The following is an 18434-nucleotide window of genomic DNA, read 5'->3' as shown; positions in this document are numbered from 1 at the left end:
TCCTAATCTGCTACCTCACTTTTTCTCTTTCCCATGCACTTTCTAACATAAACCTAGCTCCTCCTATACCAAGCATAAGAATCCAGGACTACTGTATATTTTGCGGCATTTGAAGGAAAACACACTCCACAATGGTTTACGATAGTAATATGTGTCGAGGTAGCTCTTCTGGTCAGAATACTTAAGAATTACAAGCTGTTTTCCTGCCAAAGTATGTTGATAAGAATGATAAGGAGAAATGCGGTAATGAGGGACTGGAGCAGAGTAAGTCCACTATGATCTAATAACTGTAACAAAATAATATGAAAAGGTTGGTACTTTGAAAACTCCAACCCCAAATGGGAAAACATAAGTGCATATTTAGTTTCATTTTTTAAATAAAACATTTCCTGATATATAATCATACAAATGTTTTGAACCAAAAAAAAAAAAAAAAAAGGAAAATCTCACTGGTGGTACAAATATTAAAAAAACTTTGTTAAAGAAAATACACTATAAAAATACCTAAAAATGAAATTTAGAACTATTTAAGAATGTGAGAATGATATACCAAAAACTAAATTTTCAAGTCAGTGGTTCTGAGCCTTTTTTGGAGACCTATTTTTTTAATATGTTCTTTTTAGATATACATGACAGTAGAGTGTATTTTGATACATTACACATATATGGAGCATAACTTATTCTAATTAGAATCCCATTCTTGTGGCTGTGCATGATGTGGAGTTTCACTGTGGTTATTTAGAGACCTATTTTAAAATCTAAATTCCAAAGATCCTATTCTCTAAACACATGTTCATTAAAAAAATTTACAACTTCGAAATATTCACAGAACCTCTTCCTAATTATAGATCCTTGTTTTAAGTAATTTATCTCCTCCTGCTAGACTTTAAGCTTCCCATACTCAGAGATACATGTCTTCTTCAGATACATCCTCAGCACTGGGGCCCAAAACCTTACAACTTAAGAATCTTTCCAATGATCTTCTTTTCATTTGAATTCCACATAATTTCTAGATTATCAAATATAGAATATTGTAATTATATCTGTATCAGTCCATTAGCACTTCATAATGAGTATGACTCAAGTTTGAGACTCCATGCTCTTTTCTGTGCTCAAAGGACTCTCACTGTTTTCAGATAACAGAAGTGTATATAAAAGCTATAGGCAAATTCTTGGACCAGGGATGTGAATGGAATAATAAAAGAGTTTAAAGAGGTATCACCCCTATTAGATAGAAATCAGGAGAAACCCAGATACTCTCGGGATTTGTGAAGGAGTAGTGCTGCTGTAAGAGTTACAATGCAAAAGATAAATGGTAAATTAGGAAAAATACTTGTAACAAACAAAAAGACACTCTCTACTATATGAAGGTTGTGCATTAAGAGGTTGGAGAATTGTTAACCTTTTTATTATACAGTTTTTACTATAACGAAAAGATATACTAATATTAAAAAAAGTTAGAATATTATTTGTCTAAATCTTTTAACTGCTACTCCTAGATGTTTTGTGTAAGAAGGAACAGAGAGAGAAAAATGGCCAACGAATATGAAGTGTCAATTCACAGAAGAGAAAATGCAAATGATTATTTCCCCACATATTAGCAAGTGATCCAAATTACTACAGCTAAAGTCAATACCTTTAACAACTAAAGACAAAAACCTTCAAATATAAAAGTGGTAATAGGATTTATATTTAATAATACAAATATAAGTATATATAAGTACAGATTTTTCACTGAGTGTTTGCAAAGCAAGAGAACACTAACACCTGAAAGAGGAGGAGCCATGAAGGGGGGAAAAGGACAAAGGAAAGAATGAGTAAGCCAATTTGCTGCCAATCATTCTTGTTTACTTTCAGTAACATGAGGACAAAAAATTTGGGAAAGAGGTATTTTTTGTCTTGTTCAACTGTAGCTCAAACAGAACATTCTTCTTCATTCTTGAGATGCTTTTACAAATTCTGGAAGATAGGAATATTTTCTGAAGACTGAGTGACAACCACTGGATAATCACCTCAACAATAAATACGTGAATGAACTGAGTTGATTATAATCAAGAAAATGTTTCTCAAATAGACTGACATTTATATAACACTCCTAAATTTCAAGTTAATTCTCAATAGTATCTAGAGCTGGAGATACTCCAATGACAGCTTATTGCAGTGTTTTCCTAACCAGACGTGTAAGATACCTACTCTGGTCATGTATTAAAATGATGTACGTGCCAACATATATACCTAATATGCAGCTCATAAGAGTTCTTGTCCTTAAGAAATTTCTAATAGTGAGAATTAAAATCTGCTCATACTTCTCTTACCTGAGTGAATTTCAAAGAAGTTGATCACTCCAGATAATTTTAACCTAGGTTCAATCCATAGCTTGGTATCATCAGATTAGCCGACAAACTTTGCTTCACCTAGCTCACGGAGTGTGAAATTAAAAAGAGATCAGATGCAAAAAGTACTTTGTAAACTACAAAGTACTATAACTTTTAAGGCACTCTTTTATCTTGAGTCGATACAGCTATTTCTAGGCAGAAGAGTACAACACATGATTCTTGTTCTCTTTTAGAAAGCAGAATGCTGACAAAACTATATAGGAGGAAAAACAATCTGATATCTGAGGAACTATGCAGTGCACTTGTAACTCTTTCACTAAGTAATGAAGGAAGTAACATATTTCCTCCATTACAACCCACATAAAAACTGATAACCAGTAATGTAAACTGCTACATATTTTGAATCAATTAGTGCAATAAACAGATATTATGGAATTGGCCAAAAACAATTCTATTTTAAAATTTTTAGAATTTTTAAAAACCAAAGAAAACTTACTTCCACCCTACAATTTGCAGCTTCATTAATTACTTCATTTACTTATATTGATTGGAAACATTTCTGCATTTAAACTGATTTTCTAAGGATTTGAGTTAAAATTTAAATTTGCACAAATTTAGTTTGGAACGTCTCACTAACCAGAAAACCCAGTCTTGGATGCTACTTTCTAACTTGAACAAACTCAAATTTTCTATTGCTGGATCTATTCCTTTATAAAAGTGCTGAATTAATTTGGTAAATTATCTTTTTTCCTTCAGTGATTATGATTAATGGCTTATTAGAATGACATCAATAGTAAGGTGGAGTTTTTTAGGAGAGCTTCTTGTAACATTAACAATTGTAGCCCTTCTGTAGCTGGTGGAACAACCTGCTTTTTACAATTGATGTAAAAATGAGAATTACACAGCAACAACTACATCACCATCTCATAAAAAGACTTGTTGGCTTATTTTCTGTGATTTTTCTTTTCTTTTTTGACTACCCTGTAGAAGGTAGAATAGCTAGCCGCCAAAGCATTTTTCATGAAGACTGAAATTCAAAAAGCACTGCCTTAAAATTCTTCAAATCCAGCTAACTGCTCTTAATTAGAGAGAGGCAAAGCACCAAGCTATGGTTAAGAAAGGGGACCATGGAATCTTTTACTTACTTAGCTAGTAAACATTTAATATTACCATAACTATGTACAGTTCAGTTTCTTCTGCCATATATTAGAATAATAACAGTATGTTTTTATAAAGTTAAAAATTATGTAAAACACTATACTTATGCAGTGAATATGCACTCACACATTCTAAGTACTCATCAAAGTTATCTACATTTATCACCGTTTTTATTTTCACGGTTACACACACTCTGGTATTCTATGTAATACTGATATAATTGATTTCCAGTATTATCAATTTAAAGCCCCAAGGGGGGGAGAAAGTTTTTAAACTTAATACCAAAGGCATAAATATTTTAATATTTATATATATTTCAGAATAACCTTAATATGAACTATTTAAGACTGAGTTTATAAAGGAAATTATCTGCCTATCTGCAGACTGATACTTTCATTATTATTTTGAAAAAGTCACTGTAAAAGAAACAGATTATGCAGGCATGAAAGTATACAGGAATGTTTTCAACTGTTACACAAAGAAATGTTATATTCTCTATGGGAAGACAGGCTTTAACAACTGCAATATTTAAAATGTTCATAAGCAGCTTTACTAAGATTAGAACTAAGTGGGGATCAGAAAAATGTTCCTACAGGGAGTTACAATCTGAAACACAGCAGGCACAGAAAACAAAAAAGTGAGGACAAAGCAAAAACATAAGGATCTAAACATCTGTTACCCTTTAAGAATTCCATTTTCCTTTTAAAAAAAAAAAGGTAGTATCCCCTTTTATCTGTATAAAATTTACAGTATAAAATGTGTTTTCTATTCACTGCTTTCATTTGTTCTGTCCAATGGTGCTATAACAATCTACTTTTAATAGACTAAGAAGCCAAGACTCTGAAACTTAATGTGATTTGTCAAAAAACCCTGTTAGAGAGTGACAAATTTACCCTATGTAAATTTATGATTACACAAATGGTATGCCTTTACTCCATGTACAGAGAAACAACACGTATCCCATTTGTTTACAATAAAAAAAAAGAATAAAAATGAAGAATGCCTTTCAAAAAAAAAAAAGAAAGTAACAAATCATGGGGTAGGGAGGAAAGATAACAGAATGAGACAAACATCACTAACCTATGTACATGTATGATTAACTAATGGTGTGACTCTACTTCGTGTACAACCAGAGAAATGACAGTCATACCCAATTTGTGTACAATGAATCAAAATAAATATGTAAATAAAAAAGAAAGTGACAAATCAAGAGTTTAAACACAGGTCCTCTCATCTCAGATTTCAATATTCTTTCCACTACTCCATAAAACTGTTTATTTTTTTGGTACCAGGAATTGAATCCAGGGGAGTTTTACCACTGAGCCACATCTCCAGCGTTTTTTGAGACAGTGTCCCTAAATTGCTGAAACTGGCTATGAACTTGGAATCCTCCTTCCTCAGCCTCACAAGCCACTGGAATTATAGGACTGTGCATAGTTACTTCTAAAAGAGAGAAATAAGCATCTCACGTGACGGAGGGGCCAGGAACCTCCAGGCAAAACCACACAGTTCTAACCAGCTATAGACTGTTTCATAGGATTAAAAATTATCTGATTTACAGACTAGCTGTAAGTGATTTTACCTTGCCAGCCTATATTTCTCATCTGTAAAATGAGGAACATGCATTAGAAAATTTTAGGTCTATTCCAGATTTAAGGACAAATCTCCAGGACTTCACCATTTACAAAGCAAAGGCATTTTACAAATACATGCTGTTAGCAACAAATTACAAGTCAAATGACTAACTGTCCATAGTCACTTCTAAAGCAGCATATTACTGGAGAAGTTTGTCAAGGCTATGCGATAGATGTTAGTATAACTTCATTAAATTTATAAACAGAAAGCATGAGGGCATGGTGGTGCAAATCTGTAATCCCAGTGGATCGGGAGTTCAAAGTCAGGCTCAGCAAAAGTAAGGTGCTAAGCAACCATTGAGACCCTGTTTGTAAATAAAATACAAAATAGGGCTGGGGATGTGGCTCAATGGTCCAGTGCCCCGGAGTTCAATCCCTGGTACCAAAAATAAATAAAAATAAATCATAAATAATAAATTTATATACAGAAAGCAAACTAAACCTTTTGCAGACTATGACAGAAATGACTGATCTCACTAACAATTCTCCTTTTGTACTGAAATGTTCTTGCAACATAAAAAATAGTGTAATTTTTTTAAACTACAGGTCAAATTATACCAAGAAATTGAAAAAAAATTACAATTATCCTTTATACTTTTGAGAATAAAAATCTCTTTCCCTAGGAAGAGTTTCCATATATGCCAACTGACTACCATTTCCCCACTCTACCTCAGATGCATACATTTTCTAAAAACTTCTATAGGGAAAAAAGTTAATACTGGAATTTGGATAAACATCTTCCTTTTATATTCACTCCAGTGACTGGAGACTTGTCTCCAAATAAAATCAATTATTTTCCTGGTTATTAAAGAACTGATACCAGAGACAGTAAAACATTTTCAGCTACTGAGTTCTTTCCTTGTCTGAATATTTTTGTTCTCAGTACTCTTCCTCCAGTATTCTTCATGGAATATACATCCAAGGATTTCCACTTTTCCAACTCTGCTTAGTTCATAAAACTATTCTAACTACAAATTCTAAATGACTACAAAAACCCTAAGAGATGAACACTAAAGACAGCGTACTTTCAACGCAAATTTTCCTTCCACGAATCCACTTAACACACTAGTTTTCCTTCATTTTAACAACTTGCCTGTCTCTAAAATAGGACACATACCCTGAATAGTGAAGCTTGACCTAAGTCAACCTGTCTGAAGAGCTTTAGAAATTTAATTAGTGCTTATATTAATTATAAAAAATTAAGTAGTGAAACCTTTCTCTCCATATCTATCATCTCCAGGAGAAGCAATTTAAATCTTCACAGATTTTTGTTTTTAGCCCAAATTAAAGACTATTCTCCACAAGATTAGTTAATATAACGTCTTCATCTTACATAGTCGACACTATCTCATTTTGCTTTTAAGCCACTTGGCACCAATAAAGCCTATGTCCTGCCAATTCTGAGCTAATCTCCAGGAAAGCCTTTGTATAAGGATTGAAGAAATTGAAACAGATCAGTGCTCAAGATTTTTAACTGCCTACTTGGGCATAAGAACAGTTACTTTAGTCAAAAATAGCATTTTACTATGTCTCCTCCCTTTATAATTCACAGACCATTTTAAAATAAAAAAGATTTCATAACCCAGAACACGAGTTCACTTCAATTTCAGTATTAAAGATAATCTCAAAGCGTTACAGATCACTAGATTCGCACATTTCACCGGAGTTCGAGGTTTACCCAATGGGTGTCCTGTGGAAAACACAATGCCGACGAATACACTGCTTGAAACGTTTCCTAGTTACAACTAGTGCAATGTCGTTCATTTCCCATCCCAAACAGTTTCTTACTGTGATTATTAAAACAGCTGTCAGCTGAGCCTCAGAAACCTCTTTGTACAACCGTTTGTTCAGCGCTTTGGGATCGCGAGGATGCGTCATCTCACATTACTCTTCAAAATGAGATCCAAGAACCCGACGTGCTCCAAGGATCTTTGAACATCATTCCAACCAGCGCTTGAACAACGATGAAAAGACCTGAATGCCCAATGCGGCAAGGATAGATTACGCGCAGACAGAACTGCAGCGGTTCTCCTTTCTCTTGGACTTCTAGGGAGAAATTTCCCTTCTCGCTTTCACCCACCTCGGCTAGGTCCGCGGTACCTCCGACGGCCCTGGCCAGAAGGTCTGGGGCCACTATTAGGCGTCCGCGCACACCCCGCGGGTGGCTGCGAGAGCGCGCAGCAGCCGGCGCGTCTCCGCCCCGCCCCACCCCGCCGGGTCCGGCCGCGGCACGCCGGCAGCGCCCTCTCGGGCCGCGCACACTTGCACGCACAAGCTCCGCCGGCCCCGCCATGTTCCGGGAGCGGCGGCAAGGGGCGCCAGTGCCAAGCCCCACACCCCGCCCGCTGCCCGCAGCCCTCCACCCGGCTCCGCCCCGATACAGGCGGCGCCCCCGCCCAGCGGGCAGCTCCCACCAGAGCCGCGGATGCTCAGGAGGCCGGGAGGGGCGACAGGCGGGCCCGGCGAACCCGCGCCGGGGCTACTAACGGCCTGTCACTGTCAGGACGCGTCGCCTCGGGCCAGGCCCGGCGGTGTGCGGCTCAATGGGTGTAGCGGAAAGGGCAAGGCACGATCCTACCTTGCTCGGGGGAGGGGAGACGGGAGCAGCGCGGAACCGAAGGGTCTCCTCCCAGGCGCCGGGGACAGGCTCGAAACCGCGCCCCTCCTTCCTCCTCTCCTGTCGCCACGCCCCCCTCGCCCGCACGAACCCGAGGCACGGCGGGCGCAGGAGGGTTTACCCCCTGAACGACTGACTTCGCGTGACTGTCGCTGTCGTTGTCTTCGTCGCCGCTGCAACCGCCACTAACGCCGTCGGGACCGGGCTTGAAAACATCTCCGGTCTCGGTCCGTCTCTCACCACAGCCTCCTCGCTCCCAGTACAGCGTCGAACAGCGATTGGCTGCGGTGTGAGCACGTGACTCCCGCTGCCACGTGACTCCTGCGGGCACGGGACGGGCGGTGCGATGACCCCGCCCCCTGTCGCCCGCCCCTCTCGCAGCTCTTTGGGGAAGCATCTTGAGCCGCAGAACGGGGGAGGCAGAACGTACCAACTGCAGGAGGCGGGGAGTGCGGTCCGGAACTCCTCCTCCGGGCTGGTCGGCCTCCCCTCCGCCGTCACCGGCCCAGGGAGGGGGTGAAAATCGAAGGTTGGAAAAGAAGGCAGCGGTTCCTCTGACCCAGCGGGGCGAATGGACTTAGCAGTCGCCTTTTGCGGCGACCACAGTAGTGGCTGTGACTGGAAACTTTTGGAAATGGTGGCGGCGATGAGGAAGCTTCACATAGGGTATTTACATGTTATTTCTGCATTGGTCGTGGACGCGCTTGTGAATTTGGTCGGGGCGGGGGGGGGCAGAACTACGCCTCGACCAACGCTTGGGTTCGAGGCGGGAACTTCCTGATGTTAAGTCGTGGCTGCAGGCTGCTCGCCTCGCAGTGCGGAAAGTGGGGCAGACGGGGGCGCGCTTGCCTTGGGCCCAGTGCGCCTGCGTGGCTACAGTAGGTCGCACCTCCGCCTGGAGCTTGCTGTAACCTGTGCCGGGTGGCCGCAAATGCCTACCCAAAAACCGCAGTGGCATGGGTTCGGTGGCTTTAGAATATGCTTTCTCCCAGCCACACCTTCCAGTGATCTTTTTAACATAAATTTCAGCATTTTCCATATATAGCACTAAGGATTTCAGAAGTAACTGCTCCAGTACAGAAGGGTGCATGAGAATTTAGTCTCAGCATAGCTGCAGTGTGTGCTTACTTTTAATCTGCAGGTTTGTACATGCCGTAACTATCCAAAGCAGGGAGAAACGGTTTTTTTCTTATCGTTAAGTGCCGTCTTAAAACTTAAGCATCCTATTTGTGACTTAGTGTAAAGGTTTACGTTGACTTCTTTTATGACAGTTTCGTAGCGTTCGGATATGACATTCAAACTTGAAAGGGAAAGCTAAATTCCAGCAAAGTACTAAATAAAACCCACCCGCATTATAGAGGTATCCTCCCCCCTACTCCTTTCCTATATTCCTCATTTCTCCTACCTATAAACAGGTTCAGTGTGGAAAAAAAAGAAGCCGAGCGTGGTGGCACATGCTCGTAATCCTAGCAAGTCCCGAGGCTGGGGCAGAATGGCAGATTCGAAGCCAACCTTGGCCAGACCCTATCTCAAAATTTAAAAACAAGAAAGGCTGGGGATGTAGCTCAGAGCTTAAGTGTTCCTGGGTACCTCAAATAATAATGATTAGTAAGAGCACCTAATGAATAGAGATGGAATAGTGTTACATTTGACATATTTATGGTATGAAATACAGACAAAAGGTTGCTCATAATTTGTGTTACCTCTTGTGGTGCTTAGAAAATTAGTTATTAACATTCTCTTGACTTCAAAAAAAAATAATTTGTAAAGACAATAATTAATTAGGGGCTGGAAGTGTAATTCAGTTGTAGAGTGCTTACCTAGCATGTGGGAGGTCCTGGAGTTGTAAAAGAAATGAAGTTTTAGGCATCATAATTACTAGTGAAAAGTCATTCTGTCAAGTACAAGACCAAACAGTGACTTTGACAAATCCTGAAACAATCTAATTAAATTTGTTCATGTAAAACTCTTTTTCTCAGTTTGTAAAACTCATGTACCACATATAGCTAACTTCTTGAATTGGATATAATATACAAACAGTTGTATTCTTACTTCTATATTATAATATCCATAAACCAAGCAGTGTATTTTGAAGGTGCACCAATTTTTCCAACTCATGATTATACATCCAGTTTTCCCCCCAATTATTTTTTTGGGTGAAGGACATTCCAATACTTGAAAGTATCGAAGTGTTTTGTACCTTTCTTTTTAAAAGTGATAATGCTTGTAGACAAAAACTACCTCTTATTCCTACACTGTGCTTGAAGTCTTCTGTACCAGTTGGAAACACACTAATATTTGTGTGTGTACGCTAAAAATATTAAAATAATTGAAGTACTGTCATAAATAATAAGTTTACAGAAAGATAATATGAACTGAAACTTAATTGTGGTTAAAGATGGGAAGGCAAAACATTTGAAATTTAACAAAAATTTTACTTTATAATAACAGCATTACTGATAAAACATGATTTGGCAGTTGGAAATTTGGGTGACACTGGAGTAACTGTTAACTTGATTATGTAATATGACTTCTTAGCCATTGATAGCAGACAACTTTAAAATCTTGTTCTGTCATTTTGACATAATATTTACACCTGGAAGTTACTGTTACTGCCAAGATAATACAGAGTAGAATAAGAAAATATAAGAAGTTTATGTAGATAACATTTTATTTCTGCAATAACATATTTACAGTTGAATATAAATTAAAGGCCTGCTTGCACACCAAAGCCAGGTCCTTTGGGTGGTTCAGTCAAAGAGGTAAGACCTCCAGCTGGCTCACAACAGAAACGTCCACTCCTGAAAAAAGTAACATTAAATTAATGTTAATTAATGATGAACATTTGTAAATTCTTAAAAAGTTATAGTTGTTACTTCACAACAGCTCAGTTAATTAGCACCCCCAAGAACTAACATGAATTAACTCAAACATTTCAAAATGTATAAGATTTCTTTCTTCCTATGAAGACATGTCAAAACTCATCATACCACAAATACATAAGTAGCACTTAGTCCCCATCTACTAAGCAGTGTACATACAGTAGCTTATCTAATCTTTACAACAATACTATGAGACAAGTGATATTGGCTTTATTTTACAGATGCAGAAAGCAAGGTTGGTAGTATTCATCATCTGTCCAAGGATCACAGCTAAGAACTATGGCAAAAATAGCTCAAACCCAGAAGACGTTTTTAAATTATACTTTAATAAACTAGGCTACTACAGTTCTTCTTTAATACTTTAGTATTAAAGATTGAAATTCACTGTCACAGTAAATGGAAAGAAAACACACACACTTGCACACTGCATTTGGAAATAAGTGAATTCATGGAGAAATCTGAACAACTAGGAGGCAATGAATTCTAAATCTACTTGTGTTTGATTTTTAAGGATATAATTAAAAAAGGTTTTTAAGTTTCCAGACTTAGGACAGCCACTAATCACTACAAAATGAAGAAAACAACAACAGGTCCCAATGGAAAGGCAGTGCAGGGCTAGGGGATGTAGCTCAGTGGTAGAGCACTTGCCTAGCAAGTCGATTCCCAGCACTAAAAAAAAGAAAAGGCAGTAAAAAGGGCAGAAGAATCTTTTTTATCCCCACACATACTTTCCCAGGTAATTACTTATGCGTACCTTATTTGAACTCTGTTGCTACAACCCATCACAGTATCTTTATATCACCTCAACCACTACACACTATTTTCCCTTCCTCCATTTCCTGGCTTTGCTGATTTATATTGTTCCTGTCAGACTTTAGCTGAAGAATTTACTTAATCTTTTCAATCTCTTCTGGCTTTGCCCCTCATGTTCTGTCATCAATCCAATAAGTCTGTTCTTTAGAGTCCCAGTATATCACTTTTTGTTGAAAGGAAAAGAAAGTGACACCACATAATAATTTATAAGATCTTTCAAGGTATCACAGTACATAATACAAGGAATTAAGTAACATACTGTAGTGACTTTGCCTACAAAGTCAGAAACCAATATATGTTTGCATTATAAATCTTTTTTGTTTACTATGAAAAACAGATCAAAAAGCAGTCACTGGTTTGTACTACTGTTAGAGCATAAAGTAGGTTAAGTAGCAAAATGATTTTTAACTTAAAAACGAAAAGGAGTAAAAGACTTATTTGGCTTTTTATTTATTTTTCTGGTACTGGGGATTGACCCCAGTGGTGCTTTACCACTGAACTAAATCTCGGTCCATTCTATTTTGAGACTGGGTCTTCTGAATTGCCTAAGGCTGGCCTCAAAATTTCAATCCTCCTGTTTTGGCCTTCTGTATAATTGGGATTACAGGCCTATACCCACCTCTCACAGGTGGCTTTGTAATTTTAAAATATTTAGTAACACATACACCTACTGCTCTTAAACTGCCAATGAAATAATGAAATTTATTTTGAAGGACCTTTGATATCCCCTATCATCAGATTTCTTTCTCTACCTACAACTTTTTTCTTATAAAATGTCAGAATGGAATGATTTAAATGTTTCATTTTAAAAGTCTACAGATAGCTGAGCATTTAGTATCTTAAACCCCTTACCAGTTTAGATATGGGTCTTTATACATGAATAAACTCCTTAATATTGATACATTCTTTATCAATACAAAGGATCAATTTAAGTAAAGTAAAAAAACTGAAGTTTCCAGAAAAATAAATGGGAGAATTAATTATGTATACTTACTAAGATCTTCACAGAATTAAAGAATTTTACATATGGAAGTAATTTTTAAGGAATCTAGTCCAAAGTTTCCTCAAGTTTTTTCCATGAAATTACAATGCTACAATATATTTAGAGGGGGAAAAAATGTGTTGCCAGTGGTCCAGTATGTCTAGCTGCAAATCTTTTCCTTTCTACATCATTCACACAATGCATATTAAAATATAAGGCTATAAAAACCACCAGAAAATCCTGTAACTTTATTAATCATCTAACCATTTAATGAACAAAAAAGTGATTTCCTGATACCACATTCTTAAAGTGCTACCTAGTACCCCATCTTCATTAAAATCTCAAAAATAAATGATTTTTCAGTCATTCCAGCATTATAGGTATAAGCACCAATCTAGCTCATTTGTATTCTAGAAATCCCTTTCTGTGAATCTCTATGGCTTAAAAAAAGTGCTATACATTAAACAGAAAAACTTCTTTAGTGCTTATTTTACTACTACTGAGATACACTTACTTTTAATATTAAAAACCCAAAGTTACTTTACTGTCTTGAATTGTCTAGCAACAACTGCATGGAACTAGATATCTACTTTTACATCTTGGATAGCACCTGCATGCCACAGAATTCTGCAGAATTTAAGATCTCTTTATAAAACCAAATATGAATAAAATTAGACTTGAAATTTATAAATGGATTATAAATTAATCCATACCAAAAAAATCTTATATTAGTAAATTGAAAGCATGCTTATAGTTTTTCAGTGCCTTAAATTGAAAGAGCAATCTTGGTTCAAAAATATTAAGTCAAAGAGTATTATCTTAGCATTTTTTTAGTATTTTCTTAACAGTCATTTACCAAAAATAATTTACAAAACAATTTTGAACTACACAGACACATCAATCTTGAATCATTTTGGCCATAGTAGACTTGGTGATAGTACTTAAAAATCAATTACTAGTCCAGCAGTTTAATTTCTCTCAGTTCTTCATTACTTTAAGACAATTAAAAGAGTACTTTAAGTACTCTTTGAAATACATGAGCAGACAGCTTTATTATAAAAATACTAATAAAAAATAATTAGCTAGTTTTGGCTAAGGAATAACATTTTTTAAAAAAATTTTAGTTGTAGATGGACACAATACCTTTATTTTATTTATTTATTTTTATGTGGTGCTGAGGAGCAAACCTAGTGCCTCACACATGCTAGGCAGTGCTCTATCACTGAGCTAATGAGTAACTTTTAACACATTGTGGTTATTGCTATCCCAGTCTCTTTCAATTTCCATCAAATTAATGAAGGGAAGAAAAAGTGAAAAGTTCTCATTCTCATGTCCTGATAAGCCCATATCCAAATATAGGCTTCAGACATCATTGGCAGAAATCTCTACACAAGTATTGAAAAACAAGTATATTTATGTTTGCTCTTTTAAACAACAGGTGATAAGGAGAAAATAAAAGTTAGACCCAGTAATTGTTATCAACAAAATCTCCAAACTGTTTAGGCTTACCGATAAACATCCGTATTATTAGATTTTTAACTGTGGTACTTTTTTCCTGCTTACTAATGTTAAGAAATGTTATAGTATCTCCCAAATTAAAAACTACAAATTCTATTTTAATCCTAATAATCTTATCTAGACTTATGACTTTAAAAACTATAATAAGTGATGAATCCTCCATATCTCTAGCTCTAATCTAATACCACTCACATATCTACCTGTCAGCATTCTACCATGATGTCTAATAGGCATCTCAAACTTTCCACATTCAAAATTTCTGACTTTTCTTCCTATAATTTAGCCTACCTGTTATGGTTTAGATATTAGGTGTTCCCGAAAAACTCATGTGAGACAATGGAAAAAACATTCAGAGGTAAAATGATTGGGTTATGAGCCTTAACTCAATATCCCCTGATGGAAATTAACTAAGTAGTAACTGAAGATAAGTATGGTGTGGCTGGAAGAGGTGGGCATTGGGTGCATGCCTGTGGGGTATATATTTTGTATCAGCTAGTGGAGTCTCTCATTACTCCCTAATGTGATGCGCTCTAAGCCACTTTCCTCAACCACACTCTTCCACCATGGATTTTCAGGCCTTGGGGATTGAAGTCAGCCATCTATGGACTGAGACCTCTGAAACTGAGAGCCCTAAAATAAACTTTTCCTTCTTAAAACTGTTGTCAGGTCTTTTAGTTGCAGTAGAGAAAAGCTGACTAAAACAAACTGGTACTGCAGTGGGGCTGTTGCTGTGACTAACCAGACCATGTGGTTCAGAAGCTTTTGGAGCTTTTTGGAATTTGGAGATGTTTAGCAGTGCAAGCTAGAAAAGCTTTAGATTGTTGCAAATGGAGCTTAATGGGTGTTTCTAGTGGAGCTCAGAAGACCAGAATGCCAATAGGACTGTGGACAGTGAAGACAGGGCTCAAGAGGGTTTAGAGGAAAAGGAGGACACTATTGGTAATTGGACTAGAGGCCATTCATGTTACATTCTGGCTGATAAGTTGTGTACATTTTGCCCACGTCCTGAAACTTTCTGGTGAGGCTGATTTTAAAAGTGATGGAATGCTTGATCTGGCAGAATAAGTTTCCAAGCAGTATAGAATTCAGGCAGTGGTGTAGGCATTGCTGGTGCTTTTAATCAAGTTTATTATGATACTCAGGAGCAAAGAGCAGAGCAGAAAGATTTGAAAACCTTGAACTTTGATCATCATTCAAGTTACAACTCAAATGTTACCATGTCAGGCACCTCTTGGCTGAATATACTTCCATTCTCTTTACCCTATTTCAGTTTTCTTCATGGTATTTATCACTCAGATATTACATTAGTTGTCTGTCTCCATCAACAGAACTTAGATATATAAGAACTTTATCTTCTTTATAACTGCATGCACTACCTAAAATAGTGCCTAGCACACAGCAGGCACTCAAAGTGTTTGTAAAATAAATGAATGTTCGGTCTTTAATGCAGTTTATCATAATCAAGTAAATAAAGTAACTTTTGTGACAGGAGAATAATATTGGATTAATGTTGTAAACCATTGATCATAGTACACACGAAGAGATGTAGGAGGTTCTAAACAACAATTTTGATCATAGAATTATAAGCATCGAATCCAAAGAAAGGAGACCATCTAAAGAACGTAAGTAGAGGGGCTGGGCTGTAGCCCAGTGGCAGAGCACTTTCCTAATACATGTGAGGCACTGGGTTCAATCCTTAGCACCACATTAAAAATAAATAAATAAATAAATAAAATAAAGGCATGCTGTCATCTACAACTTTTTAAAAAGAAAGAACCTAAGTGGATTTCACAAGGAAATTTGTTCTTAGGTTTTGGGGGACATTGTTTTGTTTGCAGTACTGGAAAGGGAAACCAGGGGCACTCATCTAAGCTACATCATCAGCCCATTTTATTTCTGAGACAGAGTCTCACTAAGTTGCCAGGCCTTGCCTCAAACTTGAGATCCTCCTGCTTTAGCCTCCTAAAGAGCTGGGATTACAAACATGTGCCACTGTACCCAACTCTTGGATTTACATTACTTTTAAAAACATCCAAAATCTGAAAGAAGTTAGAGGTTACTTATGAACTATCATAAACTCATTTAAAAATATCTAAATCCTGAAGGATCTGAGGCTTATGAAAAATACTATGAAATAAAGATGTTTGAGGGGATTGAGGGAGAAATCAACATCTGAAGCAATAAGTTTAGACAGGAGGTCTGGTTCAGTAAGATACTATAATGTAAAATGGCAAGAAGTTTTTCACTTTATTTTCATCCAAGAATGAATGACTTTTCACAATGGAAATGTTTTACCTCCTAAAAAAGCAAGAATAATCCAATGAAGTGAGGAACCTGGAAGAGAATGCCAAATCTCTTTAAGCAGATTCAAGTATACAGGTTCAGTGTGTTGAAAATAGTACGTGTTTGTTAGAAAAGAATAGTCAATAGGGTCAACTAGTATTTACTAACCTCAAGTTACCTTGTACTGACCTCATTTTCTCATTAAGTAGAATTTTTAGTCCACTAGAATAATGGATGCATTCTTCTAAAACACAAATTACAGAACCACTCTATACTCTGACTTTATAATTCAACTTCAAGGAATTGTTATTTATAATAAAAATTAAGATCAGGGAAATAAAGATCATAACTATTTTAAAACATCAGTTACTATATGGATATTAAGATCTAAAAATGTATTGAAAGAAGGAAATGTCTATGTGATACAAACCAAATACAGAGGGATTACAACTATATAAAAACATTTGGTGTTGCTAATATTAATAAAGAGTTTTTCAGTAAATGAACACTTACATGTGGAACGGGTTTATTGAACAGAAGTTCAAGTTTATAATGGAAAGAAAACTAGTATAATACAACTATAGAATGAGAACCTGAATAAATAGTTGATAAGTTGAAAAAGATCTGAGCATTCTATATAAGTGTGATTAATTGTGTAATTAAACTGAAATAAGAGTTGATGTAATTAGGTTACATTATTGTATCTGGAACAAAGGAGGTAGTTGACAGTGCTCTATATTGATTAGTACACAAATCAAATACACTTATGTGTTGTTTAAGGACAGTTCCTGAGAAATGCATCATCACCCAATTTTGTTACTCAGGTACATCATAGAGTGTACTTACAGAAATCTAGATAGCCTAATGTATACCTACCCTACATATCTTTATTGTTTGGTATAGCCAACTGCTCCTAAGCTACAAACCTGTATATATGCAACTATAAAACATATTTTTATGTCTAAACATATAAAAGCATAGAAAAAAATGTAGTAAAAATACTAGTTAATAGAAAATTTTCAGCTTCATTTTAATCTTATGGAGCCACACCATTGCTTTTGTGATCACTTGTTGAGCAAAATGTCATTATGAGGCATATGACTGTACTGTGATCAGTTTAAATATCACTTTGAAGACATGAACCAACTAGAAATCCCACAGAAATGGGAAACCAAAACTGTGTCACATAAGGAAGAATAATGAAAGAACTGTGGACATTCATCTGACAAAAAGATATGAGGAAAACAGCTATTTAATAAGTATTAAAATTATCTTGTGTTGATTTGAAGGACAGAATTGTACACAGAGCCAGACTTTAGGTCAAACTTTTAACAGTATGAACTCATTTCAACAGAACAGATGTCTATTTGTTGTAAATTTTCCCTTTCTATAAATTTATTCAGATTATCTGATAGGATTTTAGAAAATCAAAATTCTTGCTCTACATGACAGATTTAGATAGCCAAAATCCCTGCTTAGGGTATAAAATTTTTAAAATTAAGTTTACATGAAATATAAATTTATGTAGTCATTAAAACTTATGATATATAAACAAAAGCATATATATAAATATATATATATTAATAAAAGGCATACCTTGGCCCAGGTTTTGGAATTTTACCAGCTTTGAGCTCATCAATAATTTCTTCAATATCCTTTGGTGTCAGATCCTCCTAGAAAAAATTTCAGCAGTCACTGAAATTACTTCTACTGCTTCAACCTGTGTAAATCTCCAATACCACTTAGTTTACTATCTCTTTCAGATCAGAAGATAGTTATACCTAAATAGCAATAACTGAATAACTCTAATGTAGAGTACATATTACTAAATGTAACATGCAGCAAGAGATAAGGCTGAAGAGGCAAAACAGAGTATGCTTGAAGTGAAACACTTGCATTGGAATCTTGGCTCCACCACTGACAAGTAATCTTCCACAAGTTACTCAGCTTTGTCAAGCTTGTTTCTTACTTGTAAACCAACCTGTACCTGCTTTTGAGGATTAAATGAGAAAATACATGAAGAACAGTGCACCAAGGCACAAGACCAATAAATATTATATTCTTAAAGAAACAGTGAGATACAAATAGTTACTGTACCAGTTATTATTGTAACTTACAAGTAGGTGTCTAAAATCTATCACTAAAGATATAACTACTAACTAACTGAAAGAATCTCTTGTTTCTTAGACAAAGCTTTTTGTAATCTACCGT

The 18434-nt window shown here is 36.4% G+C and overlaps 3 protein-coding genes across 10 annotated transcripts in view; 1 reads left to right on the top strand and 2 right to left on the bottom strand.

The window, feature by feature from the left end:
* Window positions 1–8017, bottom strand: part of Ankrd12 (ankyrin repeat domain 12) — a 152827-nt gene extending 144810 nt beyond the window's left edge. For 5 of the 8 annotated variants that reach the window (XM_047526120.1, XM_047526125.1, XM_047526124.1 and 2 more), the window contains exon 1: window positions 7707–8017. The gene's annotated coding sequence lies outside the window, so the exon portion shown is untranslated. Of the gene's footprint in view, window positions 1–7208; window positions 7299–7615; window positions 7634–7706 lie in introns of those variants that run through there. The other 3 variants (XM_047526121.1, XM_047526123.1, XM_047526122.1) reach the window with 3 other exon arrangements.
* Window positions 247–18434, top strand: part of LOC124965308 (basic proline-rich protein-like) — a 48581-nt gene continuing 30393 nt past the window's right edge. The window contains exons 1-2 of the mRNA XM_047526208.1: window positions 247–264; window positions 7269–8411. Coding sequence (XP_047382164.1) covers window positions 247–264; window positions 7269–7934 — 684 coding nt within the window. The 3' untranslated portion in view covers window positions 7935–8411. The remainder of the gene's footprint in view (window positions 265–7268; window positions 8412–18434) is intronic.
* The window catches only part of Ndufv2 (NADH:ubiquinone oxidoreductase core subunit V2), a 31270-nt gene continuing 23230 nt past the window's right edge, over window positions 10395–18434 (bottom strand). The window contains exons 7-8 of the mRNA XM_047526130.1: window positions 17820–17896; window positions 10395–10546 (exon numbers count right to left, since the gene is read on the bottom strand). Coding sequence (XP_047382086.1) covers window positions 10453–10546; window positions 17820–17896 — 171 coding nt within the window. The 3' untranslated portion in view covers window positions 10395–10452. The remainder of the gene's footprint in view (window positions 10547–17819; window positions 17897–18434) is intronic.

This window comes from Sciurus carolinensis, chromosome 15 (assembly GCF_902686445.1).
Source record: "Sciurus carolinensis chromosome 15, mSciCar1.2, whole genome shotgun sequence".
Classification (NCBI taxonomy): domain Eukaryota; kingdom Metazoa; phylum Chordata; class Mammalia; order Rodentia; family Sciuridae; genus Sciurus; species Sciurus carolinensis.
Note: the sequence above shows the minus strand (reverse complement) of the source record. Positions and strands in the feature narration are given on the sequence as shown.